Source organism: Columba livia, chromosome 7 (genome assembly GCF_036013475.1).
Source record: "Columba livia isolate bColLiv1 breed racing homer chromosome 7, bColLiv1.pat.W.v2, whole genome shotgun sequence".
Taxonomy (NCBI): domain Eukaryota; kingdom Metazoa; phylum Chordata; class Aves; order Columbiformes; family Columbidae; genus Columba; species Columba livia.
In genome coordinates this window covers 10,932,221-10,949,319 of record NC_088608.1, presented here as the reverse complement: position 1 = coordinate 10,949,319, position 17,099 = coordinate 10,932,221, and the positions used below count along the sequence as shown (strand labels likewise).

The 17,099-nt window shown below is 38.1% G+C and overlaps 1 protein-coding gene across 11 annotated transcripts in view; it reads left to right on the top strand.

Annotated features, from left to right (window-relative positions):
- Positions 1-17,099, top strand: part of KALRN (kalirin RhoGEF kinase) — a 510,474-nt gene that overhangs the window by 187,599 nt on the left and 305,776 nt on the right. For all 11 annotated transcript variants that reach the window (XM_065070486.1, XM_065070487.1, XM_065070491.1 and 8 more), the window contains 2 exons: positions 14,032-14,224; positions 16,339-16,851. In XM_065070486.1, coding sequence (XP_064926558.1) covers positions 14,032-14,224; positions 16,339-16,851 — 706 coding nt within the window. The remainder of the gene's footprint in view (positions 1-14,031; positions 14,225-16,338; positions 16,852-17,099) is intronic.

Genomic DNA, 17,099 nt, shown 5'->3' with positions numbered 1-17,099 from the left:
AGTTCTGTAGGACACTTCATCTCTGTAGTTTTATGGGCTGTTAAATTTCATCCGTGGTGTATAAACATCGGCAGCACTTTCCTGATGCCTTGTTGGACGCTACTAATTATATGAATAAGGCACAGGTTTTTGTTAGGTATAATAAAATCTACTCTGTACCTTTTGAGAAAGAGGCCACTTGAGGATCCACCCGCTCTAACTTTGATACAAGGTTTAGAAGCATTTCCCTTAGTGAATAAGATGCTAATTCTCCTCCTGTTAAGATACATATTTCATACATTCCCAGAGGCACTTGGAAAATTAAAGCAGATATGTTTGAATAAGGTACAGAAAGTGGAGCAATATAAATCAAGTAAATGTATTGAATACAATAACAGTGCAAAATTGTCTTGATCTCCATTTCTGAGCTTTTAAAATGGGTGAGAAGTCAATATTTCCAGAAGCAGAAATCCATCTTGCCAATATTGTGCTCACTTTGTCCACTTAGAGATAATTGATTTATAATTGTTTTTTACAAAGGAAAACACATTTTTGCCTTTTTTTTTTTTTTTTTTGTGGGAGGACACAAATACGCAAAAGAACTTTAAATGTGCTCATGCTGCCTTGAAAAGATGCCAAAAATCGGATTGGTAATTAAGTATTCTGTTAAAAGTCTACTTCCCGCACCTGTGAATATTTTTGGCACACAGCTTTTTAAGTCCTTGCTTTTCTTCTTGTGTTTTTCATTTTCTTGGCCAAGAATTAAATTCCTTTTCAAAGAAAATTGTCAAATATCTTCTGGGGTGTATTTTGTTCTTTATCCGAGTTTGATATAAAAAGCCAGTTCCCTCTGCTTTTGTTGTTGAGTGAAATATTCTAAAGCATAATATTAGACTCTGTTTTATCTAACACCAGATTACTCATGGCAAAGCTCTTTAAAGATCCTTCAGGATGAAAGATGATACAACAGGTTATGGCAGTATTCTTATAATGTAGGTTTGTTCTTCCAATGCTAAAAGTAATGTATAGGGCACTTTATGTTTTGCATCACGTAGATTCAAATATCTGTCAAGTTCTAGCAAAGCCGATGATAAACTATTTTAGTTAGATGGGAAAAAGAGGAGAGTAAAGAACTTGTTATTACTAGATGATGTTGCAGGATTTTTTAGTAGATTTGATCATAGTTGTAAACAAATATATTGGGTAATTTTATGAGAGGGTCTGGGTTGATTTATCAAACCTTTAGTTAATCTTACTTTTGGTAGGCGCCTCATGTGAAAATCACAGGATTCACCTGTTGTTTTTTCAAGTCTACAGACGTCTTCAACAGAATCTGAATGTATTGGAAATACTTAATCTTTTCTGCTAACAGAGTCAAGAAAGAAATGTGTCTCAAAATAACAGAAAATAGACGGTCTGTCTAGACAGCAATTCACCAAGCCTAGGACTTTCCCACAACTCTCTTATATCTTACAACAGAACAAAGTTATTTATTTGTTCTGTAAATTGCTAGGGGCATAAGAGGGAAATCATAAAGGTGGAAATATGTATTCACTACATCTTCTTTTAGTTACAAATTAAATGGTATCAATACTTTTTTAAGCTAACACATTAGTTTACTAAAATAAACTTGGAAGGTGTTGCAAGAGGTCAACCAGAGCACAAGGCATCCTGCCTGCCTGGTAGGCTTCTATTTCCCTCGTCTTTTCCTAATTCTTGTTAGTGCTGTCTGAGATGCTCCTCCAGCAAAGCAGTCAAGTGTGTGCATAAGTCCATCCGTACCCAGTAAGTATAAACATGTGCTTCATGCACCATCTTAATTGCTTAATCAAGCTGCCTATATTGTGAGGCACAACCATACAAACAGGAACCAGATGGAAGATATTTTTCTCAGACAGACCATAGGATTAAAGAAGCATGGCCATTGAACATTCCCGTCCTTTAAAAACCTGGTATCAGGATGTGACTGCATCCGTGCAGCATCCCCACAGCGTGATAATTCAGGCAGCAGCCACTGTCATAAACTCAGACTCAATCTTACCTTTTTAATTTCTCATATCAGTAACCTGTGAAGTTGCTTGATGGACAAAAACACACATTGCTAATGATTTTAGGAAAGCTTATGTCAGAGAGGGCTGAAATAGTGATTCAAGTTTAGAATCAGTAATTACAGAAAATGTAGGAATATCCAGGTCTTTTTAGTCATTATTTTTGTGGGTGATTTTAGTGTTGAAGGACTATGAATTGGTATAGCATCACTCTCATAACAGACCAGCGCAGTATTCTTATTATTTTCAAGTGGCAGGAAAAAGTCTGCATCTATTTGAGCTATGTTTTGTGTGCTATTTGTAAAGCATGTCATAGCAACAGAGATTTTAATCTGCTTTTCTTCATTTTATATCATAAAGCACTTAAAAATATATATTAGGCTAGTGCTCCTGTGGGTTTTATATCAAATCCAGAATAATTGTGGTTTTGCAATCTTTTCCACTATAGGCTGCTAGTACTAGTTGTCTGATTATGCTGTGATCAATGTTTTTACTCCACACATTTAAAAAAAGGATCAAAATCCTTGATTATAATTGAAGACTTATATATTTAGCCAGATACTTGTCTGGTCCTAATTGACAGCCTGGATTGTGCAGCACAGTCATCAAAACGGGCAAGAGCTTGTATGAATAATTCAGGACATTGACAGACCTTTTATCTGCAGGTTTGGTGGCAAAATTAACAGCAATGAAATAGTTAAAAATCCTGGTATTTTGGCAGTCAGAACTGGCTTTTTAGTTAACATGCAATAAGATGGAGGGTGCAAGTTCACTGTTCTCCTCGTCTCATTGTTTCTTTCCAATGGCTGCAGACTCAGCAAGACAAATGTGCATTAGTTTATATTGTCAAGGCTATCTTTGCAAGCAGATGGGCTGGAAATCTAATTAAAAAAACCAAAAGCTTTGATTCTGGCAAAAAAATAGCAAAATCTGTGGACGACCCTAAATCCACTGAATTAAATAGATGTTCTATGTCAATGCAGTTCTATTGTCCCACTTTATAAATAAAATATGAAGGGCTCTACTTTCACATAGACTCATAAATGTGCTCATCTATGAGTTTAAGAAAGCATGTGTATTCAGTACACTTAGATAAACACATGTATAGAGTAATAAGTGTTCCCTATATAAAATCAGCACACATGTAACAGAGAATATTGCTTAACATGGATAAATAAGCACACACTTAGATTATTAAGTGCTCTCTCTTAAGCTTTTGTGAATTAACCATGAAGCGGCCATTACTATTTCCAATTTGTAATTCTCCTGTAATTATCTATCCTAACTCTGTCTGAAAATGTGGTAACTATAATTCATTCATTGGAAGAATGCATTAGCCTCAATAAAGAAAAGTACTGCAACAACCATCTTACAGATGAAAAAAAAAATGGAGGTAGAGTTGAGCTATACCACAGAAACACGAGAAGAAGGCAAGCAACCCAACCAGGACTGCCTGTCTCACAGTCTCATGCCCTGGACTGCAGTGCTGCAGCCAGATTTAACATATGAATAAATTTTGAAGCTATATTTGAAAGGAAGTTACAGTTATTTGTGTTATCTCAGCCTACTTAATAGGCTTTTTTTTGTAGAGGGTGGTGTGTCTAATGCGAAGTTAGAGGGTTGCAGAGTGACTGTGAAATGCTTTCTGCTGTTTCTTGCCAGTTGTTACTCAGGATGGGGATTACTACAGTGGTTCAACTTGCTACAGAAACCTGCTGCACTAGGCCCATTTCTTGACAGGATGTTATATTGCATTAGTTTAACTCACAGGTAGGAAACCCATTAGTCTGATGGAGTAGCTGTGGTCTGTGACATATCTTTGATGTGTCTCTTCCAGATCAAATGAGCCATTCAATATTAGGCTAAATACTCTAGGTGCAGTGCTCCATGAAGCTGCTCTATGATTTTTATTGCTATGGGCTGGCTGATATCTATAACAAGTTGTAAGAGTTTTCTGACTAGCAGATTCCTGTCATTCCTATGCTGGTATACATTAATTTGTCAATATAATTTCAGGTCTGGCAGCAGGAAAGCACCACCTGGGGTGTACAGTTCCTGATACGAATAGGATGATGCACATTCACATGTGACACTTGTAGATGGACTTGCCTGTGAAGTTTTATTGTGCTTTTGATAGAGAAGCACTAGAGCTAACAGGGGAAATAGAGCAGGTAGTTGAAACCACACAATTACTTTTCAGAACATTTTTCCGAACCTTCTATAGTTGATGAAACAGTTCTGGGTTTTTCCAATTAGTAGTGACTAATAGGAAGAGATACTGATGGAGAACTGAAATTATTAGTAGTCATGATGGAAATTCAGGATAAGGGAAGCAACCATAAAGTGTGCTGGCATGACACAAATATAGAATAATAGAATAGTTTGGGTTTAAAGGGACCTTCAAAGGTTATCTAGTCCAACCCCCTGTGTGTGACATCTTTAACCAGATCAAGTTGCTCAGAGCCCCATTCAGCCTGGCCTTGAATGTTTGCAGGGATGGGACAACATGTGAGTTCCCATCAGGGTGAGAAAGTGCCTTAGCATGATGGACTGTAAAACTGAGGGAACCACATGCAGTCATCTAAGGAGCTCAATACCCTACAAAGGTGGGAGTATCTGAGGCTGGAGAAATACCTCAGGTGCTCTTGGGAAGACAGAGTGTTAGCTCAGGGACTCAGTCGAGGTCTGCATGATTATTGCCAATCTTCAGTTCCATTATTCAAGTATTGGATTCATCTTTGCTCTCCAAAAGCCTTTTGGCCCCAGCTTTCCCACTCTGGGTGTCAATAGTATATTTTGGGTCTTCTTTGACCCTTTGAAATACCAACTCATGGAATCGTTCGTGCTCAGTCAGCATCAGTGATTTTGATCTATTACATTTATGTCTCCATACAAATAAGGGATATCTCACATCAAATAGCTTCATTAGCAAGACTTAGTCCCCCATGCTAGGCACAGCGAGAGAGCCTGGCCTTGATAGGAGACAGGTTCAGAAAAAAACAGATATGAACCAGATGTTTTGGAGCTGGATTGTGAATAGCACATTTTGAGGACTCAGTAAAAAGGACTCTCAATGCCATCATGGTGGTTATTTGAAAAAATGAGTAAAGTCCTTTGTGTAAAGGAATAAATAAAAATGATTTTATAAGTGTATCTTATAAAATAGGTGGATTCTGTAGCTTCAGAGCAAGCTCTTCTGGACGCAATACCACAGGCTATCTTCACCCACCCCGGCAAGCCAGGAAGTATCTATCTGATAAGTGAACTGTTTTGGGTAAATCATTGTGCCCACAAAGACTTGCTTTGTTTGTATACGGGTGGAGCTCAAAACAAAATAAGTGCCACTGATTTTATTAGTCATAGTCAGTTCCCCTTGTCCAACCTGGGGAAAATGGAGGCATCAGCTTTTAAATTGTAAACTTCTGAAGAGAACTCAAATTCTCACATATTATCTTAACACAACAGACTCATTTCAAGGACTGCAGAGTGTTTCTGGAACGTAGCATTCAAACTTTCCTCCTCACACATGCACTTGAATCCACTGTGTGCTCTTAAATAAAACATGTGTGGACTCCAGCCAAAATGTTGTAAGCCTGAAAGAATGGTTATATCACTTCTGCTTAAGAGATAAAAAGTGAAAAGCAAATCTCATTATGAACTCTGCACTGCAAATCGGCAGAAGCTAAGTTACTTTTTTGTGGAAGAATCTGCGATTTTGAAGTGCAGATTTTTAAATATGGAAAAATCTAAAAACTTTACGAATTTATCACAAAAAATACCTCTAGAATATCATATCAATCAAAATATTTTAGTTTTATAATATTCAAGCTTTCTGCTTTTTTTTTTTATTATGTTGTCTGATCAAAAACAAAAGGAACAAAATTAAGAAAAAGATTAAACATTTCATCTGAAAAGGCCTACGCAGAATATTTTGCTGTTATAAGAGCTTTTTTTTTACAGTTTTTAATTCAGTATACACTTTTGTGAGAACCTGAACTCATCATGAAACATCTTTCTCATCGTCTCTTCTTAGTTCCTTATCTTAATTACAGCTCTTTTGTACCTGGATTTATGTTGCTTTCCTGTATTGCCAGGAGCAGCATACGAGGACTGATGAGGGTTTACTGCCATAAATGTCAATGCTACTTAGAAAAAGTGATTTTAGCATCTTTGAAGACTTTTTTCCTGTCCTCATCTATGAGCCTAATTGACCCCTGGATCCAGTGTGCTAGTCGCAGAGTGGTTATACCTGCTGACATCAGGACTGAATTTGGCATGGACATATATTGAATTTCACCAGGTGCTGCAGTCTACTGTCTAAACCTACATTAATCATTCTTTGCATGAGCCAAATGTATTTGCAGGCTTATTTATGCTATAAAAGCTCTTTCCACCATGGGTAACTCTGCCTCCCCCAATGCATTTAAATGAAATGTATGTATTTGCAATATGGAGACTTTCCATTCTGGGGGGACTGCATTTTACTGTGATGACTGGCATTCCTGGAGCTGCTCATCACGCTCCATTCACTCACGTTTTGTGTCACTGATGCCTTGAACTGATTTATCAGGGTCCCGGGTCTAAGAACCCCCAACAGTCATTGCCCAGATGAAGTATCCTTTTCCTTATGTGAAAATTTGGCGGTGTTGGCTATAGACTAAACTTCATAGCAACTGCATGTGAAATAGACTTCATGGTCTCCTTGCTGAAACTACAAAAAATGCTTGAAGTGCAGGCAAAAAAGATATTTCTTTTAAAAATCTTACTGTTTTGGCTGTCCTAAGAACAACCATGTATATTTCATTCTCACCTGGAGTCCAATGGATTTGAATCTCTGAACACATTCTCAATAGCCTCTGCTCATCTAAACCTTTTCAAGAATGGTGTGTTTATATTTCAACACAACTCTAATATTTATTTTTTCCAGCAAATGTTAATAACATATAATTTTCATTTAGTAAAGCATTTTTATTTTGTTTCTGCTAAATCATCTCAAATACAAGACTTTAAATGCTCAAGAGAGAGTTGAATGGTACTTACTGTTCAAATATTTCTTTGTTGTAGTAACAAATCTTTAAATGGAGCCCTGCTTCAACAAAAACAAAACCCTCATTAATTTCATACTTATCTCAGCAGCTGTTTCAAGGAAGACCTGCCAGATATTGATCCAAATATAGTAGATGTGCAACAACAAAAGGGTAAATGGGTTTATATGAAGGCATCATTCACCAGCAGAAACTTAATAGGAATGTGAAAAATTATAATATTCATCCTCCAGATTTGGCTTTAACAGCTGCAATCATGCATTCTTGGACACAGCTGTGTTTTATATCTTTACTATTCGAATGAAGACAGGAAGCTTCTCAAATAGTGTCTATATGCTCAATTAAATAGGAGGACAAATGCCTGCAGACCTCTGTGTCCCAGTTTTGGTCTGGGGTGTAGGGATGTATGTGAGGATTTTCACCTGGGTAGAAGGTGGCACCACGCAATTCTGCTGAACTGTGACAGAGACACCATCTTGGACCTGCACCTCTCGTAACAACTCTCAGGAGCTCACAGGATCATGGTTAGATATTAGGTAAAGATTTTCTTACACCTAACTGGTGCCTGAGTTCTCCCTAGCTTACATCATTTTACAACAGATTTACTTCGACTTTAGAACCATTTTTCTTAGAAGTAAAGATTGAATACCAAAATAAGTTACTTGCTTGATAATAGCAGGAGCACCCATTCTGGCACAATATCTGGCTTCTGCCAAAATACTTGGGTTTTTTTTCTCTTTCTGTTCCCTCCTCTTGACATGGGGCCAGAGGCAGGGGTGGAATGTGGACATTGTGCAGCCCACACATCTGCATTCTTGTGCCATTCGCAATCACACCTCATGTCCCTTAACAGCAGTGGCTGGAAAACAGAGACAGGAGGTTTGTCTCTGACCGGACCTCACTGGCTCCAAGTCTTTTTACAACATGTCACTGAAATTTCTCTAGATCACTGCTTTATGTCCAGCTCCAGCCAGTGTGAAACTGGCTTTGGTTTCTTTCTTTTTTTTTTTTTTAATAAAAAAAAGAAAGTGAGAATGAGTGATTTCTTTTCAGGCTGAAAGAGAAGAAACAAATTTAGGTCACAGTAAGGAAGAAAGGATTAATTGGAAATGGAGGCTGGATGACTGTTTCTTCTCTAATTACAAAAAAGCATCGCTAAACCAAATTAGAAAATGCAAGAAGTAAAATTCAGGATGAAGTCTGTCTACCTACAGTCTATGGGGTAGCTGAAGTTCTCTGCTGGGAGCTTTCTGTGAATTGTTATTCCACAGTAATGGTGCTCTTGTGATGTGCATCACTCCACATATCACTGGTACACCAGCACATAAGGGAGATGTGGGGCTTGGCAGTCACAGGTGGCCTGGGACCTTTGAGAAGACAACCTGCCCCATCATGTCAAACAGCCAAAGTCACTAGGGGTTGTGGGTGAGAACTCAGACTGATGGTGGGAAAGTTGAGGTACACACCCAGTAACTAAGTTAATGAGCAAGGTACATTTTGCTGAGCAATATTAAATGAAGTAAAACATTTTAATAAATAGTACTGATTCAAGAGAGTGTGACAGACAGATCTATTAGAAACTACTTATCTGATCCTCTAAATGTATTAGGAATAACACTATGAATACAGAGGACCGGCTGTTTCTATTGACATGGTGATCGTCAGGCTCAACATGGTAATGTAGAACCAAACTAAGTGACACTAATTGTAAACCTTCCCATCTAGCTTCTTTCTCAGGCTGACTAAACAAACCACAGACAAGACGAATAAAAAATTGCAACAGATAAAAATACTAACACGTAAGTTACTGAAGTGATCCTTGGCACATTTCAATATGGATACTAGGCAGGAGAGTTAGTTTGGCTTCAGTATAAAATGAGGCATTTGGGATAAGACTGTGCTTGGGGGCTTTCACATACCCATTTTTCTTCTCTGCCTTTTCCATCCTCAGCTTGTGAATCAATTGGCTGGCTACGGCCACATTTGTCAAAGGAATGGTGATCTCAGAAATAATTAAGTTCCTGCAGATTTTGTGCTTACAAATTGATGCTTGTAGAGCTACTTGTTATGCTGAGAGTGTCTCCTGACAAGGTTATGCTGACCCTCCTTAAAGGAGATCTTGCTCTCACTGTTAACAAATCATATTTTGAATGAGATGCCATACATGCCAGATCTGTGCTTTTGGTGGTCCAGCAGGCGTGTTAAATGTGCTTCTTTATCATTATCTCATGACTGCAAAATGGGAAGGAAGATATTATATTATTTCAGCTAATCAAGTGCTGAAGCTTCTAAATGCCACAAGCTTTGGTCAAACTGTAAGGATGAAAAATACACATAATCAATGATAGGTATTTGAAAGATTAATCAGAAAGCATGAAGTCCTTCAATTCATTTGGTACCCAGCAAGCCAGCTCTTGCCAAAGAAAATACAATTTAGAATGTGCCTGAATTAAGGAGGAAATTTGAGAAAATAACCCTATGAAAGTACACTAGAAACCAAAATAGAAGCATTTATTTTGGCAAAATTATCACATCTGCCCCCGAGTTTCAATTTTATGCTTAAAAAAAAAAAAAAATCCGAGTCGTAAGTATTGTTTTCACAAATATTCTAGGGTATGTTTTATTAAACTTAGAAGCTGGTCTTTGTCTTTGCTTAAAAGCAGCGTAGCAACTGAAATGACATATCAACTATCAAATATTTTGTGCTCGCCGTTGCAAATTTAGTCCAGATGAGCACGGTCAAAAGGCTGATGGATTGTCCAAATACCTTGATCTGAGTGTTTTATTCACTTTCTAGTTCAATATCAATACCAGAAAAAAAAAAAAAAAAAAAGCACCACAATCAACTATAATTGCCATCCTAAAACGAGTATTTGTGCATAATAGATATGTGGATTGATGTAGCATGTTGGGAGCCAGGGGTAAGGCAGGTCATGCTTGGACAGTGTGGAGGAAGCTTGATTGCTACTGATGCTTTTTCCAATCAATTGCTAAACTGGGAAGGGGTTGAGTTGTTGCTTTTAAACAATAAATTTAATGAGCATGGCAAGACTATTCAAAAGGAACTTAGGGTTATTTCCTCAGTACATGAGGTAACTGAAGAAAAATGACTGACTGTCATAGATGACAAATGTTCACAGATTGCTCTGACTCACCAGAGTTTATGGGAGCTTCCTTATAGCTACATAAGGCCAACTTTTTTAGGACCCTATCAATAGCTGTAAATATTTGGATATTGCAACTTAAGTTTTGGTCTTTTTAAGGTTGGTTGGTTTGGTTGGTTGGTTGATTTTTTTAACTAAATTGTCTATGAGTTCTTCCCACATTCATGTAAGCTTTTTGTACTTTCATATACATGTTCAGTTGTGTTTTTTCAGGCTATTATTACTCGTTGTTTTTAATTCTTTGCATTTGTATCCATAGTATCATGAAGAGTAACTTTTTGGAATTCATCCTAGAAAGCTGAAGACTGTAGTATGGCTATAGGTACCTAGAATCCTTCACCAAGGCAGGCTCCGTATACAAACACAGTATGGCAGATTGTCCCTGCCCTGACGAGCTCACAATCTAAATAATTTTCTTATCTCCCTCTTCTTTCTCAGTGGTATTAGTATCTGACGAGTATCTGTCTGCCTGCTTGAATAGTATAAGTGCTCTCAAAGGCAGTCTTCTCCACAGCGTGCTCGGCAACTGAAAGTAGAAATAATGAGCAGACAGCTTTCTGACTTGCAACAGTTTAAACACCATTAAATAATAGTTTATCACAAGTGGGTGTAGAAAACAGATGCTAATTTTGTGCAAAGAGTCAGAGAAGGGCCTGTGGAATTATCACTGTGCCAGGGAGAACAAATTCTGTAAAACAGACAACAGACCCACAGGTCTTATTACAGGTTAGTACCATTCATCTCACTGAAGAAAACAATTGCAAGCAGAGCCACTTCTGCGGGACTGTGCAAGTATTCTTGAAACAGAGTTAGATTTGCTCAAAATGAGTAGTACATACCATCCATATAAGAAACAGGAAGCATCCTGACCCCTAGCAACGGGCTGATATCCCAGCCTGTCCCGCAGGGGCTGTGGCTGTTCTCCTATGTCCACTAGAAAAAGCTGTGAATCATTACTCATTGTTGCTCCACTGAAAACATACTGTGAAGTCTCCACGAACCCGAAAGTAGGGATTTAGGGTGTTGCGGAGTATTTTTTCACACATGCATGCTTAGACGTGGTGTGCTGACAGGAATGGACAGCAGTATCATGTGCTCCCACTACTGCTTCTCTACAACTCCAAAGTCCAGGGAGACTGTACACCTTCGTTAAACACAGGATCCAGCCCATAGTTACATCTCTTGGTTCCCTATCTGGTGTATGTCTTACTACAGGCTGAAATTCCAGTCATGGTGGTGTGCAACTGTAAGTGTCAAGATGATATCACACTGCCTACACTCTGAAGTTGGGAGCAGAGTCTGATTTTGGTGCTGTTTGGGTCTCAGACTTTAGCTCAGGTTCAGAAATGGAAGACTTAAGTCCCCCAGGACATTCCTCTTCTGCTTACTGAAACAGGTTTTTCTGTTGTTCATTGGTAAGTACTAAATTATTGTTTTAGATCAGATATGGTAAGTCATCAGGTTGACAGCAGCCACAGGGAGATGGAATGAAGTTAGTATTAGTTATGCCTTGCTGTGGTTGCAGTGTGGGGTTATTTATTTTATTTAGTTAGCTAGTTAAGAAAAGACGGGTTGCACTTACGTATTACTGTGTCTACTCTTGGGGCTCCCCATGTGCCATATGGCTTCTGGATCTCTTTATCAAGTGTTTGAAGAAAAATCAGTCCTTGGAAAAGTCATTTCAGTATAACAGGGATTGGTTACTTGGCAGAAGTTACTGAAGACCCCATAAAGCTTTGCAAGAAGAAAAACCAAAACACAAAGCCCCTTTTGTTCATCCCTTTCTGATTTGATTCTTTGTCTCAGCTCTCGTTCCAAAGGGCAAGAGGCAGTAGCACCACCAACAAAGCTTCTTTTACAGCCCTTTTTGGCATTAGTGTGGAAGGATCAGATGTCTGACCTTTCAGCAGTAGGTAAAAGGAGAATAAAATTATCTATACTCCTGACAGTGTTTGGAAGTGCCTGGTCTCCTTAGTTTTTCTTTGCACTGAGTGTTATATGCAGTGTGCTCTGGATGTGCTAATTATGGTAAAGCCTAGGATCAAGGTTTTTGGCTTTGCTCCTTCCTGACGCTAAGTGTAGACTGTTCAAGTTAACAAACTCGCTTAACACTGCAAAATCCCCTCTTCCATGCGGTGGCCCATCTGTGCACAAGCCTTTCTAGATACTGGTAAGGTCACCAAGGAATTTTGTTGCATATATTAATCTAGTGTGCCTCCGATGAAGGACACCCCTGCTCTTGTTCCAGCCCAGAAACCTAGTTGCAAGCTTTATAGAGTTGTTTTCAGTTATATATGTAGGAGCTGGATTTTATTAGCAGAGACAGTGCTTTAAGGATTTAAAGAGGTACAGTATAGTGAAAACAATCCACTGAGCGTGTAAAGGCTAAACAGAGTCTTACAACCATTACAACCATGTTTAATAGTATCTGTCCCTGGCATATTTTGGGTTAATTCAAATGACAGCAACACCTGCTATTTCAAATTGTCTTATGTACGACTGTATATCTACAATATTGATCTTATTTATGGTGGTGGCCAATTTGCAGAAAGGTCAAGGGTGTTATATTCATATATTAAAGAAGATTTCTTGTTCTGTACCTCACTGTTGCATTAGTTATATAAAAGATGTTAATGTTTCACTATGTTTCTCTTCTTTCTCAACTATCCTTTCTGTTTTCAAAATATGTGTATATTAGATCAGTAGGTAGACCATTCTGGCAGTTTTAGTATATCACCAGTGAATTTTATTAATTTGCCAAACCAATAATATTACTGAGGATAGAGAATTTCACATTTTGTGCAAGTACTTGAGGCCTAAAGCAGACACCATAGTCCTCAAGTGTTCAATGCCATGCATGGCAGATATATTAGCTGGTCAGTCAGAGAGGTAGAACCTTCCCAAATTGCATCAAATGTTGGATGCTGCAGATGGAATAACACTTTTGAGTCATACCCCTTTTTCTGAGGAGCAATACTACACTCCTGGAAAAGCTATGCCGAAAGCTGCCCAGATTTGACTTGAATTAACATGTCCTTTCGTTATTTCTCCTCTCTTCTGAAGAAGAAAAAGGGAAGACGTGTTTACAAGCTAATGCTGTGGCACTTTTGGGCCCCATGCTTTGCCAATAACCAAGCCAAATAACTGTCTTGAACTTTTGAGACAGAAGGAGCATGGCCCAGCAGAAAAGCATGACTGCAGATTGACAAAGATCCTGCAACATTTGTAAGATCAATTAGGAGGTGAAAAGGCCCCATTTTTAACAGTGCACATGCTGTGTCACAAAGACCTTCCTTTGAGGGAGTGGTTGCTGGGCTCTTTTCTGGAAATGACAATTTTTTAAAAGCTCTTAAAATGGCCTTTCAAAATGAAGCCATACAAGTCCACGAGTGCCCATCGGTGTTAAGGCACAGGATCCGCTTGTTGGCTTTTGCTATGGATTGAATTCAATATGTTGAAAGCAGAATCCCTTGTATGTACATGTAAGTAGCTTCTACACAGATACATTTTGATTCTGTTTTTGATTGTGTGAAAGTGAGTATGTTTTCAGTGAAAATTTGAATTATATGTATTTGGGACATTAGAGATTAAACTCTAATATACACACTTGAATTTCGTGTAGCTTAATTTATGGTAAAATTCATATAGCCTTTATGCTATTCTATCTTTTGCCTTTTATCTTGAAGTATATAATTTCTTGCTTTGCTCTGAAGCACTGAACGCTAGCAACAAAAGTTAAGTGTCAGTGCAGCTGTCCACAATTGTAATTGTCTTGACATGCTTCTATTCCTACAGTGAAGATGTTTGTAAACGAGGATTCACTGTTATTATTGATATGCGGGGATCCAAATGGGATTTGATCAAGCCTCTCCTAAAGACCCTTCAAGAAGCATTTCCTGCTGAGATTCATGTTGCCCTGATTATAAAACCTGATAATTTCTGGCAGAAGCAGAAAACAAACTTCGGCAGTTCCAAGTTCATCTTTGAGGTGAGAGCTACGTGAGAGATGTATGGTAAAGCATTATCTCTAATAAGAAATTTTCCTCAGCTAAGAAAAAAAAATCCCAAGACCTGTGATTGAGAGAAAAAAGTCCACAATGGTGAGGGTTTTTTATGTGGTTTTTAATTTTTGGTAGTGTTGCATTCAGTCCTCCTTTGTTTCTCCTTGATTCTGCTTTTGAGCTTAATTGAACCATTATGCATGTTCCAGGGCAGTGTATGACCCTTAGTGGAGGGTAACAGTCCGGGTTTTTTGTTGTGATGCTTTGACAGAATGATTCTGTGTCACAGTCCAGAGAATGAAGCACACCCTCAGATCATCACACAAAGATGTTTGGTTGATGTATGTGGAATCCAAAGCTTCCTGTCACTCTGAAGAATGAACCAGGCAGCTTAGTTAGCATTAATTCAGAGTTGCCTTCAAAATTATTTTATTTCTCTTTCTGAAAGAGTTTAAGTAGTGGGCAATGCCTTTCAAAGGGATTTTTAAAACATGGGTGATGCCTGAAAGACAGTTACTTTATCTTGCTACCTACCTGCCTAACTAAGGTTGTTTTCATAGGAGTTTCAAGAACTCCTTAGAGAAACAAATCTGAGCAAAGAAATTAGCTGCAGAAGTCATCAAATGAAAAGCCTTTCTGCTATACCATCTTGTCAAATTATTTCCATAAGAAGAGCAGTGCTTACATTAGCTTGACATACTGCAGGGGGAGTGTCCAGGTATTAGCCATGAAGAGAAGACTTTTCTTGACAGGCAGTTGTACTCTAAACTGAACTATCTTCAATGGGTCAGTGTCCAGGTCAAGAGGTTTAGAAATTTGAAATCTCCCTGAAGCTACATACTTAGCTTCCCATTGTTTGTCATTCCCCTTCCCCAAAGCAAGGAACATTGCAAAGAAGTTTTAAAATAATCTTTCTGCTGAGCGTAAGTTCAATACAATCCCAATTTTAATACATTGTAGAATACCTGATACTTTTAGATGTATACAAATTGGAAGAAAAGCCTATTATTAACTTTAAACCAGTGGGCAGCCTGCTATTTTGGACATAAATCAGCATAATGGACTTGAGGTATTTTTCTTTGTAGATGACTTTTACAAGATTGCTGTGATTATTGGGTGCCTCCACTTCTGAAGAGCACAAACTCTGACATTCTTTAGTGGCCTGATCTTTAGGGGATAGATGTGCAGTCACTGATAAAAATCACAAGCCTTTAACTGCTGCCAACACGGGTGTTAACATGACAGCACTGAAAATCTCTAGTAAAATATGAAACCCTATGCTCGTATTTCAGAAAAAAAAATTAAAAAAAATTCTAAAATAAATAGGAACAGCCATCAGGTTTTGTGTCCTTAAACTGTAATTTCCTTTCTGGGCACCCAGTGTGTTTCTCTAACTCTGACATTACTGAATCAGAATGAATTAAAACTATCTCTCATTGAATGTGTATGATTCATGAGCAGTACTTTCTATTAGCAAGAAATTCTAATTCTTAATACTCTAATGACATTTCACTTTTACATTGATTTTGACTTAATTACATTAGAGATTACACATATCAAAGAGATCTGCCTGTGGTAAAAGCTAACTGGAATAATCTGGAGAAAAAATCCAGCGTATTCTGTGTTTTGGCAGGTAACAATACCTGCTTCAGTTCACATGCCTAAAGCTATTTTTGCTGTATAGCCACTAATTACCTTGAGTGTAACACAAGTAGCAGAATACCTGTAATATCAAATATCTGTTTAGTGAACAATAATATCTGGAATCCAACACTTGCAGTAAGAAGCCATTGGTGTTCATCTGAATTAAAATTATCTAAGGAAGAAGCATTTTAAGTTTTTGATATGCCATCTGGAAAAGGTAGACATTATTCCAGTAAATTCCATGTCTTTTAATAAATAAATGAATCAGTGCCATTAATAGAAAAGTTTTTAATCCAACTAATTAATCAAAATTAAACGTAGTCCTCAGCATCTTTTAGAATGCTCCTTCAGTTATGCATTGATGAGGAAAATAATCCCTTCGTGCTATTTATGGATTGTACTGTTATTTCTGGTTAGACAGTCACTGATTCAAATGCTCTAATTTCCCCTCTCTTAGACAAGTATGGTATCTGTGGAAGGCCTGGCGAAACTCGTAGATCCCTCTCAACTGACAGATGAGTTTGAAGGATCCTTGGATTACAACCACGACGAATGGATAGAATTGCGTGTCTCCTTGGAAGAGTTTTTCAACAGTGCCATCCATTTACTCTCAAGGCTGGAGGATCTCCAGGAAATGTTGGCCAGGAAGGAGTTTCCAGTCGATGTTGAAGGCTCAAGAAGGCTGATTGATGAGCATACGCAGCTTAAGAAAAAAGTAATTAAAGCTCCCGTGGAAGAACTGGATCGTGAGGGTCAGAGGTTATTACAATGCATAAGATGCAGTGATGGTTTTTCTGGTAGGAACTGCATTCCTGGAAGTGCAGATTTTCAAAGTCTTGTGCCAAAGATCACCAGCCTTTTAGACAAGCTGCATTCTACCCGGCAACACTTGCATCAGATGTGGCATGTCCGCAAGTTGAAACTGGACCAGTGCTTTCAACTCCGGCTTTTTGAGCAAGATGCTGAGAAGGTAGGAAATAACCTGTTCCTTTCACACTTTAAGCAAGACTTTGTCACAAGGACACTGTGACCATTTTTGCTATAGTTAACAACATGAGGATTTCATCACAGGTGTAAGTGTCATGTTGCCACTTCATATGACTCATAAATCAAATTCACTGAACTAATAGTTGCATGTAGCAGGCATAATGATATCCAAGAACAACTTGTCTGTGTCACTTTTGATGAAAGTTAATCTACTTTCTTGTGTCACAATGG